This window comes from Pongo abelii, chromosome 16, assembly GCF_028885655.2.
Source record: "Pongo abelii isolate AG06213 chromosome 16, NHGRI_mPonAbe1-v2.0_pri, whole genome shotgun sequence".
NCBI lineage: Eukaryota > Metazoa > Chordata > Mammalia > Primates > Hominidae > Pongo > Pongo abelii.
Window position 1 is genome coordinate 13231065 of NC_072001.2, and position 17921 is coordinate 13248985.

Consider the following 17921-nt stretch of genomic DNA (forward strand, 5'->3'; position numbering starts at 1 on the left):
GATTGCCAGGTCTTTTATAAAGACCTCACCAAGCTTCACTTGAACTGAAAGGTGGGAGGTTTTCTACCAAGCCCATTGATTGACAGTGCTGAGGGGCAGAGTGGCCGTGTGTGTGCACAGAGGGCAAACACTGTCTTCCAGGTTACTGTGGAAGGCTGGCTGTGTTGTGACCTTCTGTGGGCACGAATGCTGTGCAGAACACAGTAACACTCTTTCCCCCTTCTAAAATGTCCTGACCTTACATATTTGACCCGCAGCTTTAGGGATTTCATGGACAAGCCCCATCCACAGACCTCAGATTTAAACACTCCACTTCTAGACTCTTCTTTTTAGCCAGCATCACCCATCAATAGAGAAGCCCTCAAAATTGCAAATTCAATTGAAAACCCTGACTCTGCTTTCCTAGAATTTACGAAATCTATACACTGAACACTTGGCTTTGAAGAAACAGTTTTCTCCATGTCAAGTTATTTCTGTAGCAGCTCCTTAAGTATGTACTGTCCCGCTGCACCCAACCCCACACCAGCAGGGCAGGCTGGCACCCCACCACTGTCTATGCCGGCTCTGGGGGTCCCACTTGCTCCTGCAGGCAGAGCTAAGCAGCACAACATACAGAGGTCTTGGTTTTATACAGAACCTTTAATTGCAAAGAACTTGAAAGCAGCCATGCTGGGGGTGGCAGTGGAGAACCCACCACACCCGCCCCTCAGTATTCTTCACCTTCTTCAGCCTCAGCTTCCACGGAATCCACGCCCACCTCTTCATAATCCTTCTCCAGAGCTGCCAGGTCCTCACGGGCCTCGGAGAACTCCCCCTCCTCCATGCCTTCTCCCACGTACCAGTGCACAAAGGCCCGCTTGGCATACATGAGATCGAACTTATGGTCCAGGCGAGCCCAGGCCTCCGCGATGGCCGTGGTGTTGCTCAGCATGCACACAGCCCGCTGCACCTTGGCCAGGTCTCCCCCGGGGACCACCGTGGGGGGCTGGTAGTTAATGCCCACCTGCCCGAGAAGAGGAAGAAACAGTCCGTGAAGCTTATATCAAACCTAGAAATGGTGGTTACTTTTCCTCGAACAGAAGACACCCTGTAGGTGAACAGGAGAATTCTCAGTTCACCCCACAAATGTCACTAAGCCCTTCTCTGTGCCAGGCAGGGTGACAGTTCCAGACAACATATGTTGCCCAGGCTGGCCTCAAACTCCTGGGCTCAATCGATCCACCTACCCCAGCCTCCCAAAGTGCTAGGATTACAGGCATGAGGCAGCATGCCCAGCGTTTATTTTTTTAATTTTAGAATAAGGTATTTTCTAAAGGATTTTTGTGCCCCTTTCCTGGGTGGTAGAATTCATGTGGAAAAGGTAGGTTGAACTTAGGAATTTTATGGGCATTTTGGGGAATCTTGTAGGTGGTGTATATATTTTATTTTAACTTGGGCATTACTACAAACTGCTTCACTACATCGTTCACTCCACTGTCTCATGAAGGGTTTGATTTAAAAAAAGAATGAAAACAGCAACAGTTACAGTGGCTCACACCTGTTATCCCAGCTCTTTGGGAGGCCAAGGTGGATTGCTTGAACTCAAGAGTTCAAGACCAGCCTGGAAAACATGGCAAGACCCTGTCTCTACCAAAAATACGAAAAATTAGCTGGGCACAATGTTGTGCACCTGTGGTCCCAGCTACTCAGGAGGCTGAGGTGGGGGAATCGCTTGAGCCTGGAGGGCAGAGGTTCCAATGAGCTGAGATCTGACCACTACCACTGCCTGGGTGACAGCGCAAGACCCTGTCTCAAAAAAAAAAAAAAAAAAAAAAAAAGACTGGGCGCGGCAGCTCACGCCTGTAATCCCAACCCTTTGGGAGGCTGAGGTGGGCGGATCACAAGGTCAGGAGATCGAGACCATCCTGGCTAACATGGTGAAATCCCATCTCTACTAAAAATACAAAAACAAAATTAGCCGGGCGTGGTGGCAGGCACCTGTAGTCCCAGCTACTCGGGAGGCTGAGGCAGGAGAATGGCATGAACCCAGGAGGCGGAGCTTGCAGTGAACAGAGATTGTGCCACTGCATTCCAGCCTGGGTGACAGAGCGAGACTCCGTCTCAAACAACAAAAAAATACACAAAAAACCAGCAACGTCTTTATTTCTCTTCTGGGAAGCCTAGTAATTTTGGCCTGGGTTTGCCTCAAGACACAAAATCTGTCCCCACCTTCCACTGACACAAAAGAAACCTTGCTGTCCTCTTTCAGCTTTATCAATAGTTGGTTACTAAATCTTGTGGCATTTCTCTGTTGGGCCTGTGCGGTCCTTGTGCTGTGCTTTCCCTGCTGCCTCTGACTCAGATCCCCACCGCCTCTGTGGGGAGCGACCACTGCAGTCAGCTCTGACTGGGATTTCCTACCTTGGGTGTCTCTTCCTCTCCTTCAAGGGTTAGCACAGCTGCTGGACTAGCCACCTAATTTTGTAAGTTCTTGTCCGAACATAGCCACCACACCCCTTCATTTGCCGATTGATTTTGCTATCCAACAGCAGAGAGGGGTAGGTATGACAGAGGTCTTGTGACCTCTAATGCCTAGAATTTGTATGATCTTGTCTTTTTTTTTTTTTTTTTTTTGAGACAGAGTCTTGTGCTGTCACCCAGGCTGCAGTGTAGTGGGGTGATATCTTCTCACTGCAACCTCCACCTCCTGGATCCCAGTGATTATCCTGCCTCAGCCTCCTGAGTAGCTGGGATTACAGGTGCCTGCCACCATACCGGGCTAATTTTTGTATTTTTAGTAGAGACGGGGTTTTGCCTGTTGGCCAGGCTGGTGTCAAACTCCTGACCTCAGGTGATCCGCCTGCCTTGGCCTCCCAAAGTGCTGGATTACAGGCATGGGCCAATTTTTGTATTTTTAGTGGAGAGCTGTGATCACCACACTGCACTCCAGCCTGGGTGACAGAGTGGGATTCTGTCTCAAAAAAGTAAATAAATAGGGTCGAGCACAGTGGCTTATGCCCGTAATCCCAGCATTTTGGGAGGCTAAGGCGAGCAGATCACTTAAGGCCAGGAATTTGAGACCAGCCTGGCCAACATGGTGAAATCCCTTTACTAAATACACAAAAATTAGCTGGGGTGTGGTGGTGCATGTCTGTGGTCCCAGCTACTCAGGAGGCTGAGGTGAGAGAATCACTTGAGCCTGGGAGGCAAAGGTTGCAGTGAGCCGAAATCACACCACTGCACTCCAGCCTTCTCAACAATAACAACAAAAAAGTAAGTAAGTAAAGTTCATCACAGATATATAGTGTAATGACTCAGAAAGGGAGTTCAAAAGACATCACTGGGCCAGGTGCCGTGGCTCACGCCTCTAACCCCAGCACTTTGGGTGGCCGAGGTGGGTGGATCACCTCAGGTCAGGAGTTCAAGACCAGCCTGGCCAACATGGCAAAACCCTGTTTCTACTAAAAACATAAAAATTAACCAGGCATGGTGGTGGGTGCCTGTTGTTCCAGCTGCTTGGGAGGCTGATGGAGATTGAAGTGAGCTGAGATCACACCACTGCACTCCAGCCTGGGCGACAAAGCTAAACTCTTTCTCAAAAAAAAAAAAAGACATCACTGAATTAATGATCACTCTGGTTCACTAATTGATGCCCACGCGCCTAGCCCATGGAACAAGGGTAGTCTCCTCAAAGGATGCGAGCCTTCAGGGGCAGCAGTACTCTGTGTGTATGTTGCTTGCTGAAAGGTACAAGGCCTCCACACCACCCAGTCATACCTTAAATCCAGTCGGGCACCAATCCACAAACTGGATGGTGCGCTTGGTCTTGATGGTGGCGATGGCTGCGTTGACATCTTTCGGGACCACATCCCCCCTGTACAACATGCAGCAGGCCATGTACTTGCCGTGGCGAGGGTCACACTTGACCATCTGATTGGCTGGCTCGAAGCAGGCATTGGTGATCTCGGCCACGGACAGCTGCTCGTGGTAGGCCTTCTCGGCTGAGATGACCGGGGCGTAGGTGGCCAGGGGGAAGTGGATGCGGGGGTACGGCACTAGGTTGGTCTGGAATTCCGTCAAGTCCACATTCAGGGCCCCGTCGAATCGCAGGGAGGCCGTGATGGAGGACACGATCTGCCCAATCAGACGATTGAGGTTGGTGTACGTGGGACGCTCAATGTCCAGGTTGCGCCGACATATGTCATAGATGGCTTCATTGTCGACCATGAAGGCACAGTCAGAATGTTCTAGGGTTGTGTGAGTGGTCAGGATGGAGTTGTAGGGCTCCACCACGGCCGTGGAGACCTGGGGGGCTGGGTAAATGGCAAACTCTAGCTTGGACTTCTTGCCGTAATCCACTGAGAGCCGCTCCATGAGAAGAGATGCGAACCCAGAGCCAGTGCCACCCCCAAAGCTGTGGAAGATGAGGAAGCCCTGCAGCCCCGTGCACAGATCCGCCTGAAAGAAACCAAACAACATGAGCCAATGCCCGTGGATGCCACACCACCAACCTCCACCAAGCCAGGGCCACTTCTCTGCCTCTGAAGACTTGATATGGATTCAAATCATCCATAATAAACACGCAGTACACTCTGAAGCAAAGAAAAGCAGACAAAGATCTACAGACAAATCCCCATGCATACTTCAGACTAAGACCATTGCAGACTCAACAGGACTCAAGATGCTGGTCTAAGGTTTTTTTTTGAGACAGAGTCTCACTGTGTTGCCCAGGCTGGAGTGCAGTGGCATGAGCTCCGCTCAGTGCAGCCTCTGCCTCCTGGGCTCAAACCATTCTCCTGCCTCAGCTTCCTGAGTAGCTGGGACTACAGGCAGGCACCACCACGCTTCACTAATTTGTGTATTTTTAGTAGAGACAGGGTTTCACCACGTTGGCCAGGCTGGTCTCAAACTCTTGACTTCAGGTGACTGCCCACCTTGGCCTCCCAAAGTGTTGGGATTACAGGCGTGAGCCACCAGACCTGGCCAAAGTGCTGGTCTAAGTTTTGACAAAATGACCTCCCCTTCACAACCCAAGATCTACCGTCCTGTGCAGGACAATGGTCACATGAAGCCTTCTCTTCTTACCAGTTTGCGGATGCGGTCCAGGACCAGGTCGACGATCTCCTTGCCGATGGTGTAATGGCCTCTGGCGTAATTATTGGCCGCATCTTCCTTCCCGGTGATCAGCTGCTCTGGGTGGAAGAGCTGCCTGTAGGTTCCTGTGCGCACTTCATCTACAAAAGAGACCGTGTGTACTGTGAATCTTTAAGGCCTGTACTCACCAAGATGGACACATTCCAGGACTGTTCACTTCTACAAAGTACATGCTGTTCAAAGTACATGACCTGCATGTTGCAGGTCAACAGTGGCAGTGTCTGGTAGAAAATGTCTCTGTGTGATAACCAAACTGCGATTTATGACTCTAGGAAGTTCAACTCAGCTTGCAGTATAAACGTTAGCATGACCAGTTCCCAGGGAAGGGAAATAAGCTCTAGCAACCCCACACAGGTAATTCTACAGGTACATAATTCTTTCCTACATGTAGCTACATCAAAGGCTGTAAGTTAAAAACTCTTACAAACTGGGAAGTCACCAGGTCAATGTGACTTCTGCAGGGCAGTCCCATCAGGGCACCCTGTGTGGCTGGGGCCCCACGGGCTTTCAGATGACACTGTCATCTCATGTGGGGCCACTGAAAGGGGCTGTCTCTTTGCAGCTCTTCTTGGAAACTAACTTGGGCTTCTAATCTGGAGGAAGCAAATGCATGTTCTGTACTTAACCTTCTATGCCTAAGATGCAGGTCAGGACTCTCGTGCACCAGCATTAGAGTGCACAGCATTCAGGATGGAACCAATGCCGTTGTGCCCTGCAGGCAGGGCCACCTGAACAGGGCTGAGGCAGCCACGACGGAATCTCTCCACAGCCCATCTTACTGCCGGCAAAGCAGCTTTTCCCTGTAGGTCAGGTTTTCCTAAATTAGGAGCGGAGTCTCACAGACACTTTAATCATGAACCTTTCAGTTTATCTCTTAACAACATCATGGGAACATGCTTCTCTCTCATACCTTCTGCAGAAGGATTCAAAGGAGCCCACATGGGGCTTTACCAACGATGCTCTCCCACCCTCCTAGAAAAGCTGCCATCCAGGGCCCTAGCACCTACCGACCACAGTGGGCTCCAGGTCCACAAACACTGCTCTGGGCACATGCTTGCCAGCCCCAGTCTCACTGAAGAACGTGTTGAAGGAGTCGTCCCCACCACCAATGGTTTTATCACTTGGCATCTGACCATCGGGCTGAATTCCATGTTCAAGGCAGTACAGTTCCCAGCAGGCATTGCCGATCTGGACACCTGCCTGCCCCACGTGGATAGAGATACACTCGCGCTGTGAACCACAACATAAATGTAGACCCATTCATTTCAAGGCAACTTGAAGCTATATGGCATGCAAGATATTCTAATTTAATATCTGTATAGTGCTTCAGTATCTGGTGCTTTCACAATTGATAATTCCTAGGAGGGTTAGGTGACTGACCCCTTTATCCCCATTAAAACTTACTTGCTCTAAACCATCCTAGCTACTAAGTTCCAGAGGTAGGCCTAGAACCTAATGTTTGCCACTACACAAAAATTAGATTATTTTAAAATGTGGAAGCCATGTAAGGTCATTAATCAACCCCACATTATAGCCAGTCACAGTAATGCTCTGAAGAATACACAGCAGTTTTTGATTATGTCCTGATCAAAGGATAAGGTAATTGGGTTGGGTAAGGAAATAAGACAGTAGGTCCCAGGTCACTGTGGTCCAAACCCAGATGTTCAGTATGTGTCCTCTCTCTGCCCGCGCCCGCCCCCCCGAGATCTACCGTCCATCATTCACCACCTGCTCTGTGCTCCCAGAGGCTGACCCATGAGGACGGCATCAGAGGCCTTCCTTGTCCTCTGGCTTCGTGATGGTTTGGTCAGTGACAGGCAGCAGCAGGAGACCAAAAGGCTGGAGGAGAGTGGCATCAGGGTACTCTTCCCTTGGCCCCTTCCTGCTCAACTTTCATGGGTGATCCAAATCCCTCCATCAAGGCCACAGTTTTGGCAGGTGGCCCTCTTCATAAAGTTACCCTCTCAATTTTCTGTAAGCACTCCCTCCCCTCCACCCCTTGAAGCCTAGGAGTATAATGGCTCCCAGACGTCATCAGTGCTGGGACACTGCACTGTCCTTTGGTGGTTTCTTCAAGCACTGCCAAGCCGGATGTGGTGGCTCATGCATGTAATTACAGCAGTTTGGGAGGCTGAGCAGAGATTGTTTGGGACCAGTTTGAGACCAGCCTGGGCAACTATGAAAAATTTTTTGGTTTTTTTCTTTTGAAACAGAGTCTCACTCTGTCGCCCAGGCTGGAGTGCAGTGGCACAATCTCAGCTCACTGCAGCACCTGTTTCCCAGGTTCAAGCGATTCTCTTGCCTCAGCCTCCCAAGGTAGCTGGGACTACAGGCCACTACGCCCAGCTAATTTTTTGTATTTTTAGTAGAGACGGGGTTTCGCCGTGTTAGCCAGGGTGGTCTTGATCTCCTGACCTTGTGATATGCCCACCTCGGCCTCCCAAAGTGCTGGGATTACTGGCGTGAGCCACAGCGCCCGGCCAAAAAATTTAAACATTAGCCAGGTGTGGCGGTGCATACCTGTAGTCCCAGCTACTCAGGAGGCTGAGGCAGGAGGATTGCTGGAGCCCAGGGGTTCAAGGCTGCAGGGAGCCGTGATCATGCAACTGTGCTCCAGCCTGGGCAACAGAGTTGTTGCTGAGCTGTCTCCAAAAAAAAAAAAAAAAAAAAAAAAAAAGATACTTGACAAACCACATGGCCACAGCTATTCAGACTTGGAACTTGGAAATCTATTCTTTACATGAATGCGATGGTTGCTTTTTCTTTCTTTCTTTCTTTTTTGAGGCCGGGTCTCTGTCGCACAAGCTGGAGTGCAGTGGCACCATCATGACTCACTGCGGCCTCGAAGTCCTGGGTTCAGCTGACCCTCTCACCTCAGCCTCCCGAGTAGCTGGAACCACAGATCCACGCCTCCACCCCGGGAATTTTTCTATTTTTAGTAGAGAAGGGCTTTCGCCATATTGGCCAGGCTGGTGCGGAGCCCCTGACCTCAGGGGATCCCCCGCCTCTACCTCCTGTCTGAGCTTTAATTCCTGATCTGAGCAATGTCCACAGCCCCAGCCTCCATCAGCAAGGCTCCTTGGGGGTTCTCAGTGGTTTCCAGTAGCACAGAGACGTTTGGAGACCGGAAAGCGGGAGCAGCACCCTCCTGTCTTCATGAGGCGACACCACTGTTTGCTCCCTGGGGGATGGGACACGGTCAATGCTCCCCGTCCACTGACTCAAGGCCGGCAGCTTCATCTAAAACAAAAGCTGCCGTCCCTGCCCTGGAGCCCGCAGACCCAGTAGACAATCCCGTGTCCTCGTGTCCCGCCCTGGGCCCTGCGTCCTTCTCTGGCCTCCTCTCTGCTCCCTGGCCCGCAACAGCATCCCTCCGTCCAGCTACCTCAGGAGGCCAACTTCGTCCACCCCCGAGCCTGGGCGTCTGCGGGGCAGGAGTGACCTGGCCTTACCATGTTGAACTCCGCCGCTGCTGCAGCCCAACGCTACTACTTGACCTCAACCGCCGCTGCAGCTGCGCACGCCCAACTGCAACCTCCCCCCACGCGCTGTCTGGGATTGGCCCGCTGGTGCCAGGCCACCATTGGTCCGGAGCTCCTGGGAGGTGGGCCAAGGCTCGGATCCCAGTTTCAATTGGCCGTTGCTCAACACACGTAGTGGGGCGCCCTCTGACTGGATGCAGGATTGGCGGGAAGGCAGTGGGGTCAGAGGGCAGCGCGTGGGCTGAGACGATTCCGAGGGTCCTCTGACCCGGGTTGGAGCAGCTACTGCGCCTTTGTGGGTCGAGGAACATTGCTTTGTAAGTAAGCTCCCAGCCTGGCAGTGGCTTGACCACGAATTTGTGCGGCTGCCTTCTCCCCGGTTGCCCCAGGCCGGCTCCTCTGGAGGTGCCTTATTCAGATCTTTGCAAACAGGGCCGCCTTTGAGAGGCCTTCCGGGCATCTACCTAAGTCACAGCAGCACCGCAATCACCCCACCTTCCCACCCAGCACCCGGGAAGTGCCGGGATTCGATCACTTTTGTGATCTAAAAAGGATCTGAAATCCCATCACTTTGGAGGCAGAGGCGGGCAGATCACCTGCGGTCAGGAGTTCAAGACCAACCTGGCCAACATGGTGAACCCGTCTCTACTAAAAATACAAAAACTAGCCGGGCATGGTGGGCGTGCCTGTAATCCCAGCTACTCAGGAGGCTGAGGCAGGAGAATTGCTTGAATCCGGGAGGCAGAGGTTGCAGTGAGCCAAGATCGCACTGCAGCCTGGGCAAGACTCCGTCTCAAAAAAAAAAAGAAAAAAAGAAAGAAAAGAAAAGAAGAAGCAGAGGTAAAATTAATATAAGTGGAGAGGCGGAGAGGTTGGGCCGGGCGCAGTGGCTCAGGCCTGTAATTCCAGTGCTTTGGGAGGCCTCCGCGGGAGGATTGCTTGAGGTCAGGAGTTTGCAACCAGCCTGGGCAACGTGGTGAGACCCGCCCTGCCCCCGTTTCTACAAAAAATAAAAATAAAATTAGCCGGGCATGGTGGTGGGTGCCTGTAATCCCAGCTACTTGGGAGGCTGAGGCACAAGGATCCCTTGAATCCGGGAGGTGGAGGTTGCAGTGAGCCGAGATTGTGCCACTGCACTCCAGCCTGGGTGACAGAGGGAGACTCCGTCTCAAAAAAAAAAAAAAAAAAAACAGTTATTTGGGCCAAGTTTGAGAACTGCAACCCTGGAGATGCAAGTTGCCTTGATATACACTCTAATTAGCAGCAATTACAAATGGGTTTTTAAAGGAAAAGAAGAGGCAGTTTCTAAATTGTTTACCAAGAATTTTAAAAATAGAGACAGAGTTTTGCTGTGTTGCCCAGCCTGGTCTTGAACTCCTGGCCTGAAGGGGGCCTCCCACCTTGGCTGGCCTGGCCAGAGGAATGTATATTAAAATAACATAAGCTATTTATTGGCTCTGTATTATCTTTTTTATCACAAATTCCAGTAACAGGAAGATAAAGCTAATCAGGAACAAAATGCCTTTAAATAGTCGCTGGGGCATGGGTATGAGGTGTGTGACTGAAGTCCCATATTCCTGTCTCTCTGGGCCTGATACATTCTGCACACCTCGCATAACTCAAAGTGCTTTGAACACTTTTTTTCTCTCTTCTTTAGTGAGAGGGACCGGGTTTACAGGCGCCAGGAAAGGGGAAGGCACAGCCCTGTCCTGGGAAGAGCAGAGTAGGGACACAATGCCCATTTTGGAGGAGTCTGGAACAGTCACCTGATTCTTCCTTATGTATTTATTGTTTGTTTATTTATTTTTTGGACACTGGTTCTCACCATGTTAACCACGCTGGACTCAAAACCCCTGGGCCCAAGTGATCCTCATGCCTCAGGCTTCCTTGTAGGCTGGGACTACAGGCGTGTAATTCTTCCCAGTTTGATTCTTCCATTTCTAAAGATCATCTTAACAATGTGTATTCAGTTCTGACAAAAGGCCTGGAGGAGACGTGCTGGCTTACCCCCAGCTCATCACCAGGATGCAGCACCCCATCGTGGCATCTCCCTAGAGGGTGGCCAAGCAGGCTGTTAACTTTCCCTCCTGAGAGGAGAGAACAGAAGAGAGAGGGAGCTCCCCCAGTGGGATGGGACTCATGAGGTCCAGGAGCTGAGACTTTTCTGTGGGCTTTGGGGACCTCTGAACAGTGCGATCAGGTCTGCCCTTAGAAGGATGTTTTGGCACAAAGGGGAGGGGCAGGGAGGGAGTTCTGTGGAGAGCCAGGGAAACCAGAGGAGGCCTCTGGCCCCCTGCCTCTTCTCCCCAGAAGGGTGAATCCTTCCATCTTAGTCGGCTCCAGGTGCCCTAAAAAAATACCATGGGCTGAGTAGCTTAAACAGTAGAGTTTTATTTTCTCACAGTTCTGGAGGCTAAAAGTCCCAGAGGCGTCTTGTCCTGGCTTGCACACAGCCGCCTTCTCACCATGTCCTCCCACAGGGTGGGGGAAGGCAGCACTCAAGCTCCCTGGTCTCTTATAAGGACACGAATCCTACCGGATCAGGGCCCACCCTTATGACCTCACATAATCTTCATCATTTTCTTATAGGCCCCATCCCCAAATACAGTCACACTGGGGATTGGAGCTTCAGTGTCTAATAATGGGTGGGGGGGACACAGTTCAGTCCACAGCCCTCCCGTCCCTCAGGGCTCCAACCACATCATGCACAGAACTCAGCTGTAGCCTGTATCACCCGGTGCTCTTCAGTACAGTCGTGTGTCCCTCAGAGGCTGGGATACGCTCTCAGAAAGCCATGATCAGGCAATTTCGTTGACATGAGAACATCATAGAGTGTACTTAGCCCAACCTACATGGAGCAGCCTACTGCACACCTAGGCCACATGGTACAGCGTATTGCCCCTCAGCTACAGATCTATGCAGTAAGGATTTGTGTATCTAAACACAGAAAAGCTACATGAAAAATATGATATTATAATCTTATGGGACCACTGTTGTATATGCTGTCTGCTGTTGTCTGAAACATCATTATATGCCACATGACTGCAATGTTTATTTTTCTGATTATAAAAGTAACACATATTCCCAGTAGATAGTGTAGAAAATTAGCAACAAAATATTCTACCGTAAATGACAAAAGAAAAATTGAGTCTTGGACGTGCCCATTTTTACTGTAAGTTATGATTCCATAACTGACTTGTAGTAAACAGTATTTCTGGCCCCTAAGTATTGCTGCCTTGTGTATTTTATTTAGTATACAGTACTAAAAATAAGTGTTCTCAATTATTAAATACTTGCAGTAAGTCAGCTAACAAAGTTTACATATAGTCACTACACAGAAAGGAGCACAAATTATTTCCTCTTTTGCTCAGATTCAAACAGGCTTGAGTGACAACTTGAGGACAAGGACACTGTGCCAAGATTTTACGCAGCAGCTGGCAGGGCCAGAGAGGCAGCATGGTGTGGCAGGAGAATGAGGAACTGCGCAAGGTAGGTGGCTCAGTTCTGGGTGAGAAAAGCTTACGAGACTTTGCAAAGTTTTGTAAGGTTGAGTTCATACAGATGTCTAAAGACCTCCCTGGGACTCCCACTCATGGACTGTCCCTGCTGCATGCAGGACACCAGGGCCAAGCCTGGTTCTAGGGACCAGCCAGTTGCTGCATAGCTCGTGTCAGTGGGATAAGCTTGGCTCCCAGTCATGGGTGCCTGTTAGAGCCCTGCCTGCAGCAGGCACCCACTTCACAGTCATCTGTCATCTCCAGTTCAACCCCACAAAATAAGCAGCAACTCCCCCACCCCTGCCAATTTTGAATGAGAAACTATGTCTGTGTTATCTGCAGTGACATGCTGCACCTGACACCAGTGACACTCCCTTCTCTCTCCACCATACCCCCTGCTCTTAGAAGGGGCATCTTTGTGATGACAGGGAGCTGCAAAAGAGACTTGTTAAAATGTGGGTAATTCCCCCATAACTCTTTCATAAATTTGGTTTTTAGTAAGATATGTGAAACTTTATGTTCAAATGCCAGTATAGTAATAGCACAATTAGGTTCTGTTTTCAAAAATACATTCATTTATACACTTAAGTCCTTGGACCTATAGTTTGTGATCTGTCCTCTAAAATGTGCCAGATTGTAAACCCAAATTGCTTCTTAAGATCATCTGTGGTGTCATTCCCCTGCATGACTCGTCTGGGACTGCTGCGTGGGCTGGGTGGTGTCTCATTGCTTAATGTAGTCACAATAACTCTGAGCTAGGCAGAGAGGCCTGGGGAGGCCTTTCCTCCCTCACTTCCAGTCTTAGACCAGCAGATGTGACAGTGACTAAACAACCAGATTATTGAGCAGATTGGCTGCAGGGAGGCCCGAGTCATCAGTGTAGCAAGTGGTAAGGTTGATGTCAGTGCAGCTGACCTCACGGCAAGTCCCACTGTGGCTCTCCACCCAGGGAGATTTTGATTTAAATATTTTTCTTCTTAATTTTCTTTTCTTTCTTTCTTTTTTATTTTTTTTAAGAGATGAAGTCTCACCATTTTGCCCAGAAATTGATCTTGAACTCCTGGGCTCAAGTGAGCCTCCCACCTCAGCCTCCCAAAATGCTGGAATTACAAGCATGACCCACCGTGCCTGGCCTGATTTAAATCTTAAGTACTCTGTGTGTGTGTGTGTGTGTGTGTGTGTGTGTGTGTATTTCTGTTTCCGCTTATGTTTAAGTGTGTGTGTGTATTCCTGTTTCTGCTTATGTTTAAGCAACTAGATTGAGTGCCCAAATGCTTTATTCACCTTTGCAGTTGTGTAGATGACATCAGGCAGAGGTTGATGTTACAGAGCCAGCTGTCCTGCTGTAAGCTATTCAATGCAGTTGCAGGGTCTTGCTTGGTGTGGAGTTGGTGCTCAGCACCTGAGCCCAGGTGGTCTTCCCATTGAATGTTTGGCTGGGGTGAGGTGAGCACAAGGCTTTTTCCAAACAGGGGATTTCTCCGATCTTTGGCTTTAATCTGTAACCAGCACTGGCTGTCACTTGTAACTCTTTAATATGGTGTAAGACTAAACCTTCCAGGCTTTTTTAAGCAAACATAAAACATCTATAATTGTGATTTTTTTTAAGCAATATGGTGAAGGGACTAAACCTTCCAGGCCTTTGTTAAGCAAACATAAAACATCTATAATTGTGATTTTTTTTTCAGCAATTGGTTGAAGCCTCAGAGTTATTGGAATCCCAGGCCAAAGAACTCAAAGATGCCCATCAGCAGCAAAAGCTGGCCCTGCAGAACTTCTTGGAGCTCAGTGAGCTGGTAGCAGAGCTCTGCTCCCAGAAGCAGAAGGTGTGGGACAAGGAGGGGGAGACGGAGGTGGCCATGCAGAAAGTCAACACGATGTGGCAGGAGATCTGAAGATCCAAGAAGCTCAGAAAGAGGAAGCTGTTTAGATGGTTCAGCGATGGTATTGATTGGACTTTTTAAAAATTTTTATTATGATACTTTAAGTTTTGGGGTACATTGTATGACCTTAATACAACATCTTTGAAAACTTGAGCTGCATTATGTAAATTACTTTAAAATGGATCTTAAGTTTTTGTGAAACCAAGTAAGTTGATATGCTGAGCATTTATTTTGTTCTTATCCTTCAATAGCTATCTGTGAAATTATTAAAAGAGGTTCCTGTGGTACTAAGTTTTAAAAATTCCCTTTTGGCCAGGTGCAGTGGCTCACGCCTGTAATCCTAGCAATTTGGGAGGCTGAGGCAGGCGGATTGCCTGAACTCAGGAGTTCGAAACCAGCCTGGGCAAAACGGTGAAACATCATCTCTACTAAAAAACACACAAAAAAATTAGCCAAGTGTGGTGGCGGGCACCTGTAGTCCCAGCTACTTGGGAGGCTGAGGCAGGAGAATTGCTTGAACCCAGGAGGTGAAGGTTGCAGTGAGCCGAGATCGCACTACTGCACTCCAGCCTGGGCGACAGAGCGAGACTCCATCTCAAAAAGAAAAAAATTCCCTTTTAAGTAAGTAGAGGGTATTTATGCTCTGCTGTGCTGTGGCCTGGCTTAAGTGAGTAAGAGCACCTGCAGTCCATACAAGGCCGGTGGCAGCAAAAAGGCAAATCTGCCTAGGACGTTTCAACCCACTTGCTTTAGACCAGTGCTTCTGAAGCATCTTGACCTCAGCACTCCTTTACACTCTTACAAATTATTAAGGACCCCAAAGAGCTTTTACTTACGTAGATTGCAGCTCTCAATATGCACCATGGCAGAAATCAAAACTGATAATTCTTTCAATACAACGAAAACCCATTACATTTTAACATTTGTACTGAAAAGTAACTATTTATTTAAAAATTTAGTGAGAAGAATGGCATTTTTATATTTTTAGTGTTTCTTTTTTTTGAGACAGAGTCTCACTCTGTTGCCCAGGCTGGAGTGCAGTGGTGCGATCTCAGCTCACTGCAAGCTCCACCTCCCGGGTTCATGCCATTCTCTTGCCTCAGCCTCCCGAGTAGCTGGGACTATAGGCGCCCACCACCACGCCTGGCTAATTTTTTTTTTTTTGTATTTTTAGTAGAGATGGGGTTTCACTGTGTTAGCCAGGATGGTTTCGACCTCCTGACCTCATGATCCACCTGCCTCAGCCTCCCAAAGTCCTGGGATTATAGGTGTGAGCCACTGTGCCCAGCCATTTTTAATGTTTCTTTAATATCTGGCTTAATAGAAAACACTTGGGTCCTCATGTCTGTTTCTGCATTCAATCTGTTTTGATACACTGTTCTGGATGAAGTACATAAAGAATTCCTGGCTCCTACAGAAGCTAATTATTCAAAGATGTTCCTGTGGTACTAAGTTTTTAAAACTCCCTTTTAAGTAAGTAGAGGGTATTTATGCTCTAATGACATCTCAGGATCCCAGTGTTGTCAGCCCCCACTTTGAGAACTGCTGCCCTGGGTATTCTGAATGTTCTGCTGTTGATGAATGACATGTTTTAAGCAATGCTCAGTTTAAAATTTGATTAACGGCCAGGAGCAGTGGCTCACACCTCTAATCTCAGCACTTTGGGAGGCCAAGGTGGGCAGGTCGCTTGAGATCAGGAGTTTGAGACCAGCCTGGGCAACATAATGAAACCCCATCTGTACTAAAAGTACAAAAAACTAGCTGGCTGTGGCCAGGTGCGGGGGCTCATGCCTGTAATTCCAGCACTTTGGGAGCCTGAGGTGGGTGGATCACCTGAGGTTGGAAGATTGAGATCAGCCTGACTAATATGGTGAAACCCTGTCTCTACTAAAAACAAAAATTAGCCAGCCTGCGGTGGTGCATGCCTGTAGTCCCAGCTACTTAGGAAGCTGAGGCAAGAGAATCTCTTGAACTCAAGAGGCAGAGGTTTCAGTGAGCCGAGGACACACCACAGCATTCTAGCTTGGGCCGAGGACACACCACAGCATTCTAGCTTGGGCCACAGAGGGAGACTCTGTCTCAAAAAAGAAAGAAAGAAAAAATATATAGCTGGGGTTGCGGCGTGCACCTGTGGTACAAGATACTCAGGAGTCTGTAGTGGGAGGATCACTTGAGCCTGGGAGGTGGAGGTTGCAGTGAGCCAAGATCACACCACTGTACTCCAGCCTAGGTGACAGAGTTAGACTCTGTCTCAAAAAAATTCTATTAAAACCTACTTAATGAATTCCACGAATGAGAAGGCCTGGAAGCACATGCTCATGTTCCTTTCAAGTTCAGGGCTTTTTGCTTTTTAGCCACAGAATACCTATTTGTTTTCTTTTTAGACAGTTTATTTTAGAACACAAATATATTTGTTGTTGTAGCCAGTTACAACTTGAGTTAATGAAACCCCTAACTAAGGATTACCATTCCACATATGGGTGCAATGAACATTGCCTGCGATTTGCTCTCTAATGGTTTGGGTGTAGGCAGAGGTGAAGCAGGCTTGGCTGAGTTGCTCACTGTCAAAGCTGGCTGCCAGGCACATGGGGTTCATTACTCTCTCTTCTGTGTGTGTTTGAAATTGTGCATTTAAAAAAATGAATCAGTGTTTTGCAGATATCAGAAGTACTTGTTTTCACAAGTCAGTCTCCTTTCTTGAAATCTAATCTCAAGTATCAACTTAAATTAAAATTTGAACTTGCTTTATTACTAATTGACCATTTCAGCTGAGCCCTGAAGTGTATTTCTGAAACTTTAATTTGTGATAAGATTTGATGAAGGCAAAAATATACAAAGGTCTTGTTCTCTTAGAGGTCCGTTGGGTGAAGATCTAACTGGTGAGGCTGTGCTTGCTTTGTGTTAATGAAAAGCGCATCTTCCTTTTGTAGCTGGAAGCTCAGCTCTAGAACCCTGTTGCCGAGGCCTCAAAGGAGTGCAAACTTCGTGAGCACGGTGCGGACCAAGCAAGCAGAAAGTGAGCCCAAAGCCCTCGAGGTGGTTCTGGGTTAGGGTCTTTACTCTTAACCAAGACAGAAAGCTCATCCTTGCTGATGCCATCATGTGGACATCACCTTGTGTAATGTGCTCGTCCCGGCTGAGCATTACCCAAGGCAGTTCCAGACAAGACAGGGATGTGGAGAGGTGGGGTGGGATCCTGCCTTTTGATTGCTTTCATGTTTGAAAGCCAAGTATATTAATCCATTCTCTCCCAGTTATAAAGATTTACCTTAGCCGGGCATGATGGCACATGCCTGTAATCCCAGCTACTCAAGAGGCTGAGGCAGGAGAGTTACTTGAACCCGGGAGGTGAAGGTTGCAGTGAGGCAAAGTCACAACACTGCACTCCAGCCTGGGTGACAGAGCAAGACTCCATCTCAAAAAAAAACAAAGAATTACCTGAGGCCGGGTGTGGTGGCTCATGGCTGTAATCCCAGCACTTTGGGAGGCTGAGGCAGGTGGATCACCTGAGGTCAGGAGATCAAGACCAGCCTGACCAACATGGTGAAACCCCATCTCTACTAAAAGTATCAAAAATTAGCTGGGCATGGTGGTGGGCACCTGTAATCTCAGCTACTCGGGAGGCTGAGGCAGGGGAACCACTTGAACCTGGAAGGCGGAGGTTGCAGTAAGCCAAGATCGTGCCATTGAACTCCAGCCTGGGTGACAGGGTGAGACTCCGTCCCAAAAAACAAAAGAAAAAAAACAAAAAGAATTACCTGAGACTGGGTAATTTATAAAGAAAAGAGGTTTAATTGGCTCACAGTTTTTGCAGGCTATACAGGCTTCTGCTTCTGGGGAGGCCTCAAGAAACTTGCAATCTGGTGGAAGGGGATGCAGCCGCATCTTACGTAGACAGAGCAGGAGGAAGAGAGCAGGGAGATGCT

At 48.8% G+C, this 17921-nt stretch overlaps 2 protein-coding genes across 4 annotated transcripts; one reads left to right on the forward strand and one right to left on the reverse strand.

Annotated features, from left to right (window-relative positions):
* Positions 1-620: 620 nt before the first annotated feature.
* LOC112129091 (tubulin alpha-3 chain) lies at positions 621-8753 on the reverse strand. The gene is made up of 5 exons (XM_024232771.2): positions 8586-8753; positions 6141-6363; positions 5065-5213; positions 3757-4437; positions 621-1003 (listed from the first exon to the last, which is right to left on the reverse strand). Exons 1-5 carry the CDS (start codon positions 8586-8588, stop codon positions 707-709), a joined length of 1353 nt encoding a protein of 450 aa, XP_024088539.1. The 5' UTR covers positions 8589-8753; the 3' UTR covers positions 621-706.
* Positions 8754-8784: 31 nt separating this feature from the next.
* Positions 8785-14281, forward strand: LOC129050067 (uncharacterized). 3 transcript variants are annotated; one of them, XM_054531340.2, is made up of 3 exons: positions 8785-8932; positions 11987-12104; positions 13801-14281. In XM_054531340.2, the coding sequence occupies exons 2-3, from the start codon at positions 12072-12074 to the stop codon at positions 14005-14007; spliced, it is 240 nt and encodes a 79-aa protein (XP_054387315.1). In that variant the 5' UTR covers positions 8785-8932; positions 11987-12071; the 3' UTR covers positions 14008-14281. The 3 variants fall into 3 exon arrangements, with proteins under 3 accessions (XP_054387315.1, XP_054387317.1, XP_054387316.1); XM_054531342.2 differs by having other exon boundaries at positions 8866-9455; positions 13801-14193; XM_054531341.2 differs by lacking the exon at positions 8785-8932 and adding an exon at positions 11363-11536 and having other exon boundaries at positions 13801-14192.
* The last annotated feature ends 3640 nt before the right edge of the window (positions 14282-17921 follow it).

Bases quoted from the DNA above. Each gene is read 5' to 3' on its own strand.
- LOC112129091 (XM_024232771.2), bottom strand. The intron at 4,438-5,064 runs GTAAGAAGAGAA...GGTTTCTTTCAG, and splicing joins TGGACCGCATCCGCAAACTG to GCGGATCTGTGCACGGGGCT. The intron at 1,004-3,756 runs GTATGACTGGGT...CTTCTCGGGCAG, and splicing joins GGTGCCCGACTGGATTTAAG to GTGGGCATTAACTACCAGCC.
- LOC129050067 (XM_054531340.2), top strand. From the start codon at position 12,072: ATGGTGTGGCAGGAGAATGAGGAACTGCGCAAG. The intron at 12,105-13,800 runs GTAGGTGGCTCA...TTTTTTTTTCAG, and splicing joins AGAATGAGGAACTGCGCAAG to CAATTGGTTGAAGCCTCAGA.